The sequence below is a fragment of the Peromyscus californicus genome, unplaced genomic scaffold (genome assembly GCF_007827085.1).
Source record: "Peromyscus californicus insignis strain IS unplaced genomic scaffold, ASM782708v3 Scaffold_4__1_contigs__length_199733344, whole genome shotgun sequence".
NCBI lineage: Eukaryota > Metazoa > Chordata > Mammalia > Rodentia > Cricetidae > Peromyscus > Peromyscus californicus.
This window is the reverse complement of record NW_026294562.1, coordinates 19552998-19568890: the sequence shown is the minus strand read 5'-3', so window position 1 is coordinate 19568890 and position 15893 is coordinate 19552998. Positions and strand designations below refer to the sequence as shown.

The window sequence follows — 15893 nt, the reverse complement described above, 5'->3', positions numbered from 1 at the left end:
TAATTAAATCTGTAACAGACACAGGAGCCAGCTCCAAGCTCCAGGAACACAACCTGACAACACAAATAGATAACTTTAATAACATCCCTCCCACCTGACTTTGTACTCGCATTTCTGGGGATCCTACTGAGGACATCCAGGGATGAGGACTTAGGCGTACACACAGGTGTGTCCACAAATCATTTCTAATAGTGACAGTCTGGAGACATTCTAAAGGTTCACTCAGCAGGGGATGGCTTTGTGAATTATGCTACGTCGGCATGATGGGCCATCATGGGGCTGCTAAAGATGAGACATGTGAAGAGTTAACGGCGGGATGCGATGCACCTGACACAGTGTGGATGAGAATGTGTCACTCAGCCCTGTGCTCGCAGAGGGAGCAGCACTCGGATGGACCTTAAAGAAGGACTGAGGGCCGGGCGGTGGTGGCGCACGCCTTTAATCCCAACACTCGGGAGGCAGAGCCAGGCGGATCTCTGTGAGTTCGAGGCCAGCCTGGTCTCCAAAGCGAGTTCCAGGAAAGGCGCAAAGCTACACAGAGAAACCCTGTCTTGAAAAAAACCAAAAAAAAAAAAAAAAAAAAAAAGAAGGACTGAGGGATGATGGGCTAGCGTCCTGCTGCCCGAGCAGGATGCGGAGGGAAGAGGTGGTAGGCGAGAGAGGTGGCGGTGCTGGGCCCAGCAGCCCCTGCTCAGCCCCTGCTCTGCCCCGGCTACGAGAGTTCACCTGTGCTCAGTGACCTGTGCCCTTTGCACTAATATTACACCGAAAACAGTAGCATCTCCGCAACAGATGTTGGAATTAAAGAAGACCTGAAATGTCACTAAACCACGCCAAGGCCACACGGTGAGCAGGAACAGAGCTGGCCTTCCACCATCTAGCTTGGTTTACCTATCATGATACACTTTATGTGGACAAAATAAAAACACAGCATTTTAGAAATGGCAGAGGTGTCCCTTTCCTTCAAAAAGAAAACTACCAGTCTGTCATGAAGAAGAGTCAGTTAAATTAGAAGAACAGAGACAGGTGCTTCTTTAGCAGAAATCTGCCAGTTTTACACTTGGCTGGGCTGAGGGTGTAGCTCAGGGGCAGAGTGTTGGCTCAGGTCCGTACCTAGCATGACAAAATTAAAGAAATAAAGTTCTGTTGTGGGCTAGTTGTACACTGTGTGAAGGTGTATTGTTGTGATTGGTGTAGTAAAACGCTGAATGGCCAATAGCCAGACAGGAGGTACAGGAGGGACTTCTGGGGACAGAGGGAAGAGGAGGAGGAATCTAGACACCTGGTAATGTCTGCCACATGACAGAAGGTAGATTAATATAAATGGGTTAATTTAAGTTGTAAGAGCTAGTTAGGAACAAAGCCTAAGCTTTCGTAATTAATAAATCTCCATGTCATTATTTGGGAGTAGGTGGGACAGAGAAAGACTCATCACAAAATTCTGATGCCCAAATTGGTTGACCCTGATGTTCTTTCCAGTTTGGCCAATTCAAAAGACCCTCGCTGAGCATCACTTATGCTGGACGCCGACCGGGTTCCAGCACTGTGGATGCCAGGCACACCCAAATACACCAGGAGCGGCTGCTGATGTGCCCTGAGGATCTCTGGGTCTGGAGGATGAGCTGCTGAGCCTAAGGAGCTCACGGCAGATGTAATTAGGCACACAGGTCATGGTGGACAAGCACAGCAGTGCTAGGCTAGAAGCGATTAGAGCCTCAGAGACCAGAGTGGTCTATTTCTCCTGGGTCAGGGGTCAGGCCTCAGTGTACCCTGACAAGCAGCAAGGAGCACCCGCACCAGAGGACCAGTTACCTTGGCTTTGACGAAGGCAGCCAGGGGCCCCTTGCCCAACTCGGAAGACATCTTCTTGCTGCTGCTGAGAGACGGGGCCACCATCTGCCCAGTGGTACGGTCTACATAGATGAAGTGGACCAGGCCTGGGAAGTCCTCCAGGTAGGTGAAGGCCTGAGTTAAGGGACTTAAAAGCCAGCAACAGTGGGGGTGCCTCAGCCCTGGTCATGGGGTTCCAGATTTACACAGGTGAGGCTTAGGGGACCGGGCTGCTCCTCTATACAAGCTTCTGCCTCCACTAAGGCCCAGGAATCTGATTTTTCCCTCAGCTCTCTCCCCCTCCCCGCATCCAGTCTTAAGATTCTTGGCACCTGCACGTTTAATATAATCTGCACTCTATGGAAAGGACGATGGTGTGTTCACAGCTGGTCATTCCTTGAGGCTGGTGTGTAAAGAGTCACTTAGCTGATGAATGAGCCTGACTGACTGCCCACCCCTCACCATGCTCTTCTTCTTCACCTGAGAAGTTGGAAGCATCACATCTGAGAGGGGAACAGACTCCCATGGGATGGCAGTGGCTTATGGCTAAGGGGCCTTGTGGCTTCCTGTCATCTTCCTGCTTTAGACCAAAATCCCAGAGATTGAACTCAGAAATGTAGGAGGTTTTAAACAGAAAAGGTGCTTCAACCCCCCTGAAAACCAGTGTAAATAAAACTAGTTCCTATAATGCACAGACGCGTGTCTTGGAAACAGGGACGGACACACGCCTATGGTGGGCCTCCCCAGTGCTTTCACCTGCCATAGCACTGTGACCATCCATGGAGGTCTCAGAGCAAGTAGACCACCCTGGCCCTCATGGAATAGGATTGCCATTTTGCTGGATGGACAACATGGACAGAAAGGTCCTTGAAGACTTCTAAGACAACTCTGGAAGAGCAGGGATTCTGAAATTTCAGCTGTGGGCTATTGCTATAGATGGGCACATGGGACACCATGGCAGAAGAACCACATGTCTAGCTCCCCCTGGGGCCTTGTGCCCTGGGGACTCCAGGCTTTCTTGGGCCAGCTGAGCCAGGCAGAGGATATGACACCAGGGTGACGTTCCTCTGGCTCTTCACCAACAGGAAATCCTTCCAGTCCAGAAGCCGCTCCCTGGAGAGGGAGGGAAACTGGAAGATGAGCTTCTGTGCAGAGGCCTGCCCACCCCCTGCTCATGTATGCCACCCTCACTTACCTCATGAGTTTCTGGGCTTGCTCCTGCAGGTGCTGGGGCAGGTGAGGGCCTCCCCTGCCGGGGGCAGTGGCCAGGAAGCTGAGCCGGTAGATGGCACACAGCTGTCTCTTCAGCTTTCCACAGGCCTGGAGCAGCCTGGGCCGTGACACCGAGGGAAAGACACACAGGGCCTCTGGCCACCCCCCCCCCCAACACCCTCCCACTGCACTGGGAGGCAGCTGCCTAGCTTTCCCTAGGGGTGTTCTTTGCCACACAGCATCTCCTTGAACCCCATCGTTTTGCTAATACGTGGGAATGTGACTGGCCTTATGTGGTGCCTGCTCAGTGCTGCATTCGGGTACAGCCCAGGCCTCAGTGCTTGGCATTAGGTTCTCATGTTCCTGGCCTTCATTCCCCTCCAACCTCCCATGGTCTGGTCCTAGCTCCCTGAGACTCCCTCTCTGTCATTTGCAAATCTTCTGTCCCCCAGGGCCTGGGGAGACCCTGCAGCAACTCCCTGTGAACAACTCCCCTTCACCCCAAGTGTGGCTACTCACTCCCAGGATGATCCTGCTTCACTTCTAGAGAAGGCCTTGGTCTTAAACTCCAGCCAGGAGCTCTGTAAAGAAGAGTAACAGGTATGTTCCAGGCTGTGTTCTGCAGGGAGGTCAAGGGAGACTCCGTCTACACCCTGACCCTCCAGGAACACCTGCCCTCCTGCCGTCAAATCTGGCCTTCCCGGCAGTCACTTAGCAGGGCATGATGTAAAGAGCAAGTGAGGGTCACGTGGCCTTGACGGGCACAGACATGCACCCATCAGAGGGACTAGGCAAGTCCCTCAAGGGAACATAGCAAGCTAGGGGACCGAAGAGAAGCAGCTGCTGCAGGTGGCCTGGGGATGGGTTGGGGTAGCCTCAAGGGGATTCTGGCTGGCTCTTTCCAAAGTGAGAAGTCAGCATTATATTATAACAGCTGTGCCACCATGATGTCCAGGGCATCTGGGATACCGTGCTGTCTGCCGACAAGCCACCACGATGCCCAGGGCATCCGGGATACCGTGCTGCTCGCCAACAAGCCACCACAGTGCCCAGGGCATCCTGCCGACAAGCCAGGGCTCCGGTTACTTGCTCTCTCCCCGCTAATCCTTCTGCCCCTTTCAGACCAACACATATTCCAGCTCCTCAAACAGACTCGGGCAGAGCCAGCTACAGCAGAGGCCCCAAACTGTCAGTGAGCCTTCTATTCTAGAACTCTGCCACTTTGAGGAGGTCTTGGTGGGAGCCTGTGATGGCCTGGTCACTGATTTCCCTACATGCTCAGTGCTTGGTCTCAGTCTCCACCCAGCTCTACTCTCCTTGAGGCCAGCTGGGAGAGTGCCCCGTGATGGGCAGGTTCTAGCGCCACTGCTCATGGGCTGGCTACTCCTGGCTACATCATGGCCATCTAAGCAAGCCTGTGTCCTGTCTAAAGCACTGGAGTTACACTTTGAGTTCCGCTAAATTCCTATAAAGAGGTTCTGACAATGTGAAGTCCAGCTATTTGTTTTTTATTATTTAATAAGGATAACTAGGGCCATAGACTGAGGCGAACATGGACGGGAACCAGAGCTGTGTGCCCCTCATCTACCGGGGATGAACTGGGCCCCCTGCCAGCTCCGCTTCTTCTCCAAAGCTGGGTGCATGCAGTATCCGGGTCCCACCTGAATCTCCTGTCCAACCCGATTCTTGATAAACTTGTCCATCTTCTGGCGCAAGTCTCCAACAAAGGGCTGGGACCGCAGGGCACTTCCAGGCTCCTGACCCTCCTTCAGCTTTTTCTCCAGGAGGGAGAAACCATCCAGCAGTTGGTACAGGACCAGGGCCAGTGGTGTGTTGGAACTCTGCCAGGAAGAGTGGATGCCAGGGTGGAATGGGGTACCCAGTGAGAGGCCAGGCAGGCCCCGAAAGCTCTAGGGTGGGACAGCGGCTCTGTACCTTGGTCAGCAGCACCATGTTGATGCCCGGCCACAGGGGCAGGCAGTACATGGTGTGAGGCACTAGGGGACAGTAGCTTTCTTTCACATTGGCATCCAGGAAGATCCTTCTGGGGCTGGACGGTTCTGGGGAGTGTGGCACCAGCCCCTGGAGGGTGTTCTCAGCCATCTGTGGAGGAAGAAGACCTGTCAGTCTGGTGGAAGAAAGGCCCAGGTTCTTCTACAACTTGGACTCCCCACCCATGGCTTCCATCCCTTGCCCAACCTCTAAGTAACATGGAACAAACAAGTTTAGCTCCCAGAACACCCAGCCCTGAGGTCTCCATGCTGCTGAGGCTGCCCTAGCAGCTCCCATTCTCTCTGCTATCTGCCTCTTGGCTTCTGCTGGGCTGTTCTGTCCAATCAGGACTGCATGCCATGATGGGCAGTGGGGGTGGGGGGTGCGGGAGCTGGGTGAGTAGTCAAGGGCCATCTGAAGAGACACAGAGCCGGGTGGGAGAAAGCTCTGCCTTCAGGGAGAGGAAGGAACTTGTTAAATGCTTGACGTTTCAGTCACCCTCAGAACATTGCAACGGCCCTCCACACTGGGGAAACTGAGGTATAAAATGACTATATGAACAGGACTCCAGCCTGAGGTGGGGGCAAAGGGACTCTGCATGCATAAGAAATCTTTTAGCAAGAAAAATTAGAGAATTGAAGAAATCACGAGAGACAGCACAAACATTTCTCTGTAAGAAGGTCAGTTTAGTTATCTACAACAATAAAAAGTGGGAGCCATATGCTGATTGTTCTGGGTCTTGCTGAATAAATAGAAACATACGCGTGGATGGACTCTCCAAACACCCTCACAAGCTGTAATGTTGGAGGGCTCTGTGCGGACAGGAGAACGCTAGTAAAAAGGAGAAGGAAGTATGGTAGGCTCCAAGTGTGACAAAGAAAAATGCATACAGTACGCATACATGTTCCTGCAGTGTGTGCATGAGTGTGTGTGTGTGTATATGTGTGCATGAGTGCAGTGTGTGTACACGTGTGTGTGTGCATGAATGCATGTGTGTGTGTGTGTGCATGAGTGCATGTGTGTGTATGTGTGCATGAGTGCATGTGTGTGTGTGCGTGTGTGCATGAGTGCATGTGTGTGTACACGTGTGTGTGCATGAGTGCATGTGTGTGTGTGTGTGCATGAGTGCATGTGTGTGTACACGTGTGTGTGTGTGTGCATGAGTGCATGTGTGTGTACAAAATAATAAATGGTTAGAAGGCAGCACCTAAAACATTTTTCATCTTTGAGGGTGGGACTGAGTATCACTTCCATGTTTGACTATTGTTATTTCTCATATCTAAATAGAAGAAAGATATCTAAACTTTAATTTTTCAGTATTAACACTTCAGTTGGACTTTCACTTCCACGTGGGGGCGGTCACCTACACCACTCTCCCCAGCCCTGATTCCATGCTGAGCTGCACTAGAGAGCCCCGAGGAGACAGCGGTGCAGCTGTGGCTGGTGGAGTTCCCCAGGAGGGAAACCCCAGCCCTCAGCATCTCAGAGCAGCGGTGCCCAGGGGGACACAGGAGACTCACCGGAAGAACATCGGTGGGTGGGGTGCCACCATCCAGCCAGAGGATGCTACCTGTCACAAATGGGAACAGAACTGTGGAAATACTACAAGAGTGTAAATGACCCCACAGCCCCATCTCCCACTCCCGCAGCTTAGGGGGTCTGGATCACTGACAGTTCAAGCCATTTAGCCCCAAACACTGGGTATGGCAAGGCTGTTTCCTGTGGCTGTAGCCCCAGAAAACCATTCCCTCAGAGCTCTCCAGTGCCAGCTGAACTCTGCATTTCCAGGGTTAAAGTAGCGGGGGACAGAAGCTTCCTGCTGGGAACTAAGCCTGTGGTAGGTATCTGGACACAGGGTGGGTGGTGGGGTGGTGGCGGTGGATGGGTAGGTGGGGTGGCACATTCCTCAGACCCTCCCTTGCCCCCAACCCCCTCCTTGTTTCTGCTCTCTATTCCTTCAGGTTGCCCCACATAGAGAGCCAGAATTTCCCCATTCAGTTATTCACACACCAAGCTTGCTGAGCGCCGTTGTGTGCTGGGGATTGAGCCTGATTTCCTTCCTATGGGGCTCACCAGCCTATTGAAGCCACTATATGTTTGAAATATTACATGTTTGTAATATTATCCTTTCTTGCACTTCATTGCAAATAACCCTCATTTATAAGCAGCCCCCCCCCCCCCCCCGGGTGGCTCTGCTTCAGAGCTATGCATAATGCTCTGGCATGAACGAACTCCCAGTTTACAAATGACTTGTACTGCAGTCATCCATTTGTAAATCAGGTGTTTGAAACCTAGGGACGCACTTGCTCCATTTGTATGCTGGGAGTTCCGGGCATGTCAGAACATGATGATCAGCACTGAGGCCCAGAAACCTAGCCACCCAGAAAGGGGGTGGTGGTGGTGCAGGGGAGGGTCGCGATAGACAAGGAAATAATTCTAAGGTGGTATGTCATGAAGGCCAAGGCCATGCAAAGCCTGCAATCATACCTTGAGTCATGGGATATTTAGTAAAGCTGAACGTGGCTAGGAACCCTCCCCCAGAAAAAAAGCTCAAGCATATGAATTCTGTAATCTCTGGGTCTCCCAGGTGCCCTGAAGCCCAGTCCAGACCTAACTAAGGCTCCTAAGAACACCTAACTCAGTGTGCTCAACTTCAGCCATATGTGAAAATCTCTTAGGGTCCTTTGTAAGAAAACCCTGCACAGCTCGGCCTAATGAAGTCAGAATCTCGCACCAGCTCGGCTTAGGTGGATTGCGAAGATGCCCAGGGCAGTCCAGCTGTAGGTGGGGATAGAATCACTGGTCCAGCCCAGTGCACACCACAGGTTCCCTTCCAGGCACACAGGGCTCACCTGTACCCAGGTCTGAGGACTGCCTCAGCTGTGCTGAAGCTGGCTAGGGATGCTAAGCGCAGCTAGGGCTGAGAGCCACTGGTCTAGGGAAGGCAGACGGCAAACTCTTACAAGAAGAGTCCCCAATGTGTCTTTTCCACAAAGCCGGCCTTCTGTCAGCTGGGTGAGCCACAGGGTCCCGCCTTTTATCCTAAGAACTTGGTTCTTTCCTGGTGATGGCGACAGCCTGGCTTTTGGCCTTTCTCCTCCTCTAAGCAAGGCTGTGTATTCAAATGCCCATTTGATTATTAATAGTGTTAATTTTACTACTTACTCACGGATCTTGGAAAAACAGGTTAAAAAAAAAACCAAAAAAACAAAAAACAAAACACTGGCCGGGTGGTGGTGGTGCACGCCTTAATCCCAGTACTTGGGAGGCAGAGGCAGGCAGCTCTTTGTGAGTTTGAGGCCAGCCTACTCTACAGAATGAGTTCCAGGACAGGCTCCAAAGCTGCATGGAGAAACCCTGTCTAGAAAAAAAACTAAAAACACTGAAACTGAATATTTACACTCTGAAATGTGCTTGAACCCAAGTGGTCTACTGTTTAATTTTACTTACTAACTTCAATATTAATTATAATGAAGACAGAGGAGGCAGAGAGAACTCACACATGCAGTTGTAAGTGAAGTATACAGAGCTTTGGGGATCATCTGCACGATCTTAGCAGTGTTTGAATTCAAGCTGGGGTTGACAGGGAGGCCTTGCCGACAGAGCTGAGTAATAGCTGAGTTTGTGCTTAGCCCTTCCCAGAGAACGAGGAGAAACTGACCCCCAAGACACATGCTCTAGGATGCAGACTGGCTTCTGTCCCATGATGCCACCCATCCACGCCATGGGCTTCACCTGAGCTCTGCTCGCCTGGGGAAGGAGCAGGCGTGAAGTACTCCTCAGGGAGGGAGATGCTGTCTGTGTCCTGGGAAAGAAGACATCACATTAGATGAGGGTCAAAGGCCAGGTGGCTTCTTCCAACTGCTTCAGCTGGGCCTGCTCTTGGGGTGGGGAAAGTTGGAAAGGCCTGGCCTGGCCTGAGACAAGATGGGGCTACACTCTTTCCTCCCAGCACCCAGCACATACCGTCTCCTCAGAATTCCTGGTAGGGCCCGAGGTGCTCTGGCTCCTAGCCTGCTGCATTGGGATGTTTTGGCTGCTCAGGGGTCTCCTCTGAGGGAAAGGCTGTGAGAAGTCCAGGGTAATGCAGTCAGTGAGGTTGATCTGGCTGCTCCCACAGCCCTGACACCCAGTTCCTTACAGAAGCCCTCCTCTCCACTCTGCTCTATGAGCTAGCCTGGGGACATGGCCCTCTAGCTGTCCAGGGTGATCTGAGCCTGGAAATTTTGATGTGTTGGTATCTGAACCAGCACAACCTGGTACCACTGATGAATGATAATATGGCTAATATGATGCCAGGCGCTGTTAGGCACTACATGGCCTGTCTCCTTTACGTCTTAGATTCCTGCATAAGTGACACCACCATGTTCCCAGCATCCCCACTGCACAAGTAAGGGACTCTAGGCTCTAAGATGGCAAGCTCTTGTGTGCTCATCTCACACAGCTAAGTGGAAAATCCAAGTATCAAACCAGGGCCAGCTTCTCAGATCTACACAACCCTCTAGACTACCCATTCCAGAATTCTTCCATCTTAGAGTCGGAGGACAAATGCCCCCTTGTTCTCCTTGTGCCACCCTGAGACCTGAGGGCTGTCGTCATCATTCTCGTCCTCCTCTGCGGTGCCTTGGGTGGACTGGAGGTCCTGAACCAGAAGGATAAGTGCCAGGAGATCTGCCGGGCGCAGGGTGCTTGCACCGTGGCTGCAGAGACAGGGCAGGGCAGCCTGTGAGCATGCAACCTCAATCTTGCTGGATATACAAGGTCTAAAGATTAGCCTATCAATTGTTAAAATCAAAGGTGTATAATAAACAAAAATTATCACTAGGGAGGCCCCAGGGACCAGCAATAGACTCCAAGCGTTGGTTAGAACCAACCCCAAGAAGGGAGTGGGCTGAGGTTTGAGACCTGAGCCTGGGACAGATCCAGGCTGTCAAGGTCCTGCAGACAAGGATCAGGAAGGGTTTTGGCTAAGGTCAGGCCCTCAGGGTTACCTGGAGTAGAAAGCCAGCAGTTTGCAGTGCACAAGCAGGAAGGCATGCTGGGCCTCCTCACTGCCCCGCTCAGGGCTGGAGTTGACAGCCTGAACCACGTGTCGCTCGAGCGTCTCGATGCTCAGTTCACAGAGCTGGGGGTGAATCAGCCGCTCCACTGCCTAGCCAGGGGTTGGCAGTGAAGGAAGTCAGTGTGTCAGCCTGTACTGGATGGTACATTCCCTTAGCCCACAGGACGCTTAACGCTAGATGCCGGGTATGGGAAGTTGGGGGACTAAGATGGCCAAGGTCAAGCCTGCCTGGGTCCAGGCTCTAGTGGAGGCAAACAATGCACAGGAAACATGGAAAACCAACTGTAGTGTGTGCCAAGCAGGAACACACGATACTGAACTAGAGAGGAGTAGCTGAGACCCACTGGAATAGTGTTAAACGAAATGTCCCTGAGGAGATGACCTTTAAACTAACATAGAAGGGACCAGAAAGCCTGCCAGATAGAGCAGAGAAGAAGCAAAAGGCAGTGAATACAAAGGCATGAGATAGACAGTCTGGAGAAGTACTGTCCAAATGAAGTAGAAGGCAAATCCTATGAACAGTTAAACCATTTCTCAGGGCCGGCAAGACGGCTCAGTAGATAAATGTGCCTGCTAAGCCTGATAAGCCACGTTTGGCCTCTGGGAGCCACACAGCGGGAGGACAGAACTGATTCCTACTAGTTGCTCTGACCTTCACTGGCACGCGATGGTACCCTGCCCATACCCACCCATCCATCCATACACACAAAATAAGCCAATGTAAAAAAGTGCAAAGATTTTCACAAAATATTACTGACATAATATAAATGATGACGTATAAAGGCATCGGATCCATTGTACTGCTATCAAAGCTTGGTTACATTACACACCCAGCAGAGCTGAGTCTGGACCAGCTGCATCTCACATGTGCAAAAGCTACAAGCACATTATGCAGCGCTAGACACAAGGATTCCAGGGACTGACGGATGGCCCATGTCACCGTTGTATAGTGAGAGAAGCCTGTTAGGAAGGTGGGTCAAGATGGACAGAGCCTCCAGGGTCCGGGGGGCTTGGGGAGGGGTTTGGATTTCATCTTAACTGCACCAGGCCTCTTTCTGCAGCAGCCTTTCCTGGCGCCCAAGAGAGGCTCTGCCACAGATTTTGATGGACAAGGTAATATGGCACCAGGCCGTATTTAGACTGTATGTACACCTGGTTTCCTCTTAAGAGCAGGAGGTGTCTTTAGACATCACAGTCTGGCCCATCTTCTGGCACACAGTAGGTCCATTTCTTGGCAGAGTGAATGAGCAGGGCTCTGAAAATGAATGCTTTCAGATCCATTCCCAGTTTACAAACTCTCTTCAGCCATGTCTCACCTGCTCTTTGGCACGGCCTGAATTGCTTCGCCAATCAGCTTTCACGTCTACACTGCCTGCTAGAGTTCTTTTTTAAATCTGCCTGGCCATTTTGGAATTTTTTATTATTTCTATTTGTGGTGTTACTTTTCATGTCTTTAATTTTTTAAAAAGATTTATTTATTTATTATGTATACAGTGCTCTGTCTGCATGTGTCCCTGAAGGCCAGAAGAGGGCACCAGATCTCATTATAGAAGGTTGTGAGCCACCACGTGGTTGCTGGGAATTGAACTCAGGTCCTCTGGAAGAGCAGCCAGTGCTCTAAACCTCTGAGCCATCTCTCCAGCCCCACCTTTAAAAGGTTTATTTTGTTTTTTTAATCTAGTAATTCCAACTCCTTGGTATCCAAACCTGTTGGTAATTGATTGCCTGATGTCTTGACTCTCACTTATGGTGGCTTATTTTCTTGTGTATCTGACTATCTTAAACTATGAGCACATTTTACACACACACACACACACACACACACACACACACACACGCACACGCACACGCACACGCACACACACACGCACACGCACGCACACACACGCACACATGCAGACACACACACATACACACACACAAACAGAGACAGAGACAGAGAGAGACAGAGACAGAGAGAGGCAGAAGCAGAGACAGACAGACAGACACACCCTCTAATTTAGTGGTTTTCAAAGAATAATGAGACTGCAGAGTATCACTGGGCACTTGTTAGAGCTGAAACTCCGCTGAACAAGACCCTGTGTGGATGAGGACTACCTTGCCCTTAATGAGCCCACGTGCTCACTCTAACGAATGCCATGAGTGAGAGACACAGAGGGACCCTGTGTTTGTCCTCAAGGGAGTGGCGGAGACGACTGACCAAAGCCACCTGCCTCACTTGCTGTTTCTGTTCACTGCTTTCCACTCCAGTTTAAGGTCAATGTAGTTCCTCCCTGGGATGAATGAGGTCAAAGAGGCCATTTTCAGAGGGTTCTGTGATTTACAGTGAGCCCCAAATATTGCCCTCAAACTCTCACCCAGAATCGAGTTGCTCACTATGGGAAGAGTACCTAGCCTACTGCATGGGCAGAGAGAACAGGACAATTGGGAGAATTTCGGGGTCCACCTGTCCTCCTGCCCACCATGGTCTTGCAGCTGGGCACCCCCGGTGACCTAACACCCCTGAGGCCTGACACCCTTAAGGCCCCTGTCACCTCCACAGCAAAGCTCTGCTCCTGTTCCCTCAGGTGGCTGTAGGTCCCCAGCAGCCCCTGAAAGTGTTTCCACACCCGGGCACGCTGTTCCAGGTCAGGGGGACGAAGCCTGGGGAAGAACCGGGGAGAGCAGGGGTCAGTGAAAAGCTGGTCATCTCCAGACCCGATCCAAGGACCCTGTCCCAGGTCAGCATCAGACACCTAAGTGGTCAGGCCAACAGTGCACAGAGAGGCTGTGAGCTTGGGCAGGGAGCCAGGACTCAGGCAGCCAGAAGGAGGCAGGAAGGCACCTGCATTTCCCAGGCTTCTCATCTCCACAGGGCTCCGTAAACAGACGACCTAGCCTAAAATCAGGTTTAAACTCGGGGTATTAGCCAGCACTACCACTGTGGCTGTCAGGCACCCATGGCTATAACTATAGTCTGTGTCATTGACCCCGCGGCCACGAGGGCTAAAATGATCCCTGAAAACAATGACAGTGGACCTAGCAGTGCCTCAGCGATGACCATGTGCTCACATCCCTTCAAAACTCAGGACACAGCATCTCACACCACGTGACTTTCCCATTCATGTTAGTGGGTCAGGCAATCCCGCTTCTTTCTCCTTGGGGTCCACGTCTCAACCCACCCTTCGCCACGGTCCTTTCTCGCTCATGAATGCTGTGAAGTATGGCGCCATTCTCAGCCACTGAGGCGATTCGTATAGGCCCAGTACGTCACAAGGTTGGGGGGGACTGCATATTTTTCTGTAGCGAGTTCAAATGGCTGCTCTGAGAAGTCAGAAGGGATACGCTAATACCCCTTGTAAGGACAGAGTACTGATGCTGGGAAGCCCCAGGCTGGGAGAGCTGGATGCTGCCACTAACCAGCTAGGTGGTGCTGGGGAGGTCTAAATTCTCTGCCCAGTTTCCCCATCTGCAAAATGAAATCAGAGCAGATGCTCTCCAAGGCCCTTCTGAGCTCTGCTTCTACGGCCTGACTCGGCAGAAGAACTGATGAGGCCAATGACTCACTCCTTCCGGATGAGCTGGCCGTCCACAGTCACCAGCCCGAAGTGCACCTCGAACAGGTACTTGAGCACGCACAGCTTCCTCCGGAGGTCCCCCTCGCTCTCACTGTGATCTCCACTGATGGCGATGAACAGGCACTCTCCAAACTGTGGACACTCACGTAGCGTCAGTTGGTCCCCTGGGGACTCCCTTCGCCTTCCGGGTTTCAGAGGATAATTAAGGGGAGGGTGAGGCCCAGGGGACTCTACTAAGCTGCAGTTTCTGCCTTCTAAAGAGCTGTACAGTCCAAGGTAAGAAAGTGGCATCGGGGCTCCCAAGGACTGGACAGGCGTGGACTGTGGGTGCATTGAGAGCTGCAGGGTCATATACTTACCAGATGCAGGACGTACAGGTGGCTGTCATTTTCCGTTGAGAAGCTGGTGTATGTGTCTGAGAGCTTCTCCAGCATCGTCATGGAGGAGATGATGATCGGGGCCAGGAGGGTGCTGAGCTGGTCCTCCAGTGCAGGGAGCTGCAGGAGAGGGAGAGCAGAGCACGGCCTACCCTGCAGGGGTGTCTGACATTTCGACACTGGTATGATGTCTACAAACAAAGTGGGACCCATTCATAGCTTGGACAAGCCTGAAAGTGTGCCAGATGCTGGGGACAAAGGAACAAACAAGACCCAGGCCTTACAGCAAGAAACCCACAGGGTTAGACCTGCCTGAGGGACCACGACAGCCCTGATGGGGAAGGCAGGAGGTGAGACTGCTCCCGACCTTGTGTGGTGCCTAGGAGGCTGGGCTCACCCTAGTGACTGCGTGGCTCAGGGTCCAAACCCAGAAGGAAACAGTCAAGTAGGTATGTCTGACCGCATTCACAGGCCACGTGCACCCAAAGAGAAGCTATCAGCGCAGCCCAACACAAACCCACAAATTTGCTTAAACACATGAGGGTAGTTTGGGTGACTTTTTTTCTTCTGTAACTCAACTGAATGGTTTTCAAGCATGACCTTTGCAGATACTCCTGCAGATACGCTGTTAGGAGGTTGAACAAACCTGCAAGAACTTGAGCCACATTTCCCCCATCGAATGCTCGGAGCATTTAACTGAGAACTCAGTGACCCCAAGGAAGTCTCTTAGACATATCAAAGTCTATGCCATCTGCAGACATGAACTACTTCAGGGACTTTATCCCAAGAAAACAAATATGTGTGCACAAGAGCATTCACAACAGCAACGTGCAATTTCAAACAACTGGGAAAACAGAGAAATGTCCAATCCTAGAGAAACAACTAAATAAGTAATACATCTAAACCACAGTTTCTTAAACTGGAGGTCACAATATGACACAGGTTTGACTAACCAAATAAACGGTTTGCAAAATATTTGGCAACGGTAATACGGTTCTGAACGTACAACCATCAAAAACTAATACAAAATAGAAAGTCTAAAGGATCAAAGGAAGCACTGGTCCTAACTACCAGTGTGCTCTCTGCTTCTCACACCATTGTATCACAAAGCACCGATGAACACAGCCTTTAAACACCTCGCTCCAGATTTGAGACTACTCTATGTTATGGATTTTAGACTTTTTACACCAGTCTTCTGTTTTTACAGAAACATAAATGATTTACTCATGGAAGACAAAGACTTAATATTTCTTATTGCCATTCCTGTGCATATAATAAATTAGTGTATCTCAAACCATATTGTGTTAGAATATTTGATTTAAAAAAAAGATATTTCAGTGGTTGACTTTAATTTCATAAAAATAACTTGATAAATTTTGATTTGGGTGTAGGCACAATTATAAAAAATTTGAGAAATGGCAGAATAATAGAAATACTTCTACTATTTGATACCAATGTTTAGGTGAAGTGCTGTTCTCAGGATCGACAATTATAAAGTCACAATATCAATCAGCTCAGAAATACTGAAGATGGTTCATGTGCTGCAATACCAAACAGTATGGGAAAGCTATTAGTTTTTTTTTAAAAAACATTTATTTTATTTTAAACTCTGTGTGTGTGTGTGTGTGCGCGCGCGCGTGCACGCGCACATGCACGTACGTGAGCCAGTACATGTGCAGGTGCCTGCAGAGGTTAAAGAGGGCACCAGACACCCCGGAGCTGGAATTACAAGTGGATGTGAGCCGTCACTGAGGGTGCTGGACCTGAACTCAGGTCTCTAAGGCAGCAGTAAATGCTCTGAATACTGGGCCACGTCTCCAGCCCCAGGTTTCAGTCTTTTGTAAAAGTAAACAAGTACACCAT

General features: G+C 50.8%; 1 protein-coding gene across 9 annotated transcripts in view; it reads right to left on the bottom strand.

Moving 5' to 3' along the window:
- The window catches only part of Hps1 (HPS1 biogenesis of lysosomal organelles complex 3 subunit 1), a 28319-nt gene that overhangs the window by 3402 nt on the left and 9024 nt on the right, over window positions 1-15893 (bottom strand). For 4 of the 9 annotated variants that reach the window (XR_008212793.1, XR_008212792.1, XM_052711766.1 and 1 more), the window contains exons 4-17: window positions 14013-14150; window positions 13643-13785; window positions 12631-12739; window positions 10026-10186; window positions 9617-9734; window positions 9001-9099; window positions 8770-8839; window positions 6555-6604; window positions 4978-5145; window positions 4704-4883; window positions 3562-3623; window positions 3026-3160; window positions 2879-2943; window positions 1813-1958 (exon numbers count right to left, since the gene is read on the bottom strand). Coding sequence is in view for 6 of the 9 variants with exons in the window: in XM_052711766.1 (XP_052567726.1) it covers window positions 1813-1958; window positions 2879-2943; window positions 3026-3160; window positions 3562-3623; window positions 4704-4883; window positions 4978-5145; window positions 6555-6604; window positions 8770-8839; window positions 9001-9099; window positions 9617-9734; window positions 10026-10186; window positions 12631-12739; window positions 13643-13785; window positions 14013-14150 (1644 nt within the window). In the remaining 3 variants the exon portion in view is untranslated. Of the gene's footprint in view, window positions 1-1812; window positions 1959-2878; window positions 2944-3025; window positions 3161-3561; window positions 3624-4703; window positions 4884-4977; window positions 5146-6554; window positions 6605-8695; window positions 8840-9000; window positions 9100-9616; window positions 9735-10025; window positions 10187-12630; window positions 12740-13642; window positions 13835-14012; window positions 14151-15893 lie in introns of those variants that run through there. The other 5 variants (XM_052711769.1, XM_052711768.1, XM_052711770.1 and 2 more) reach the window with 5 other exon arrangements.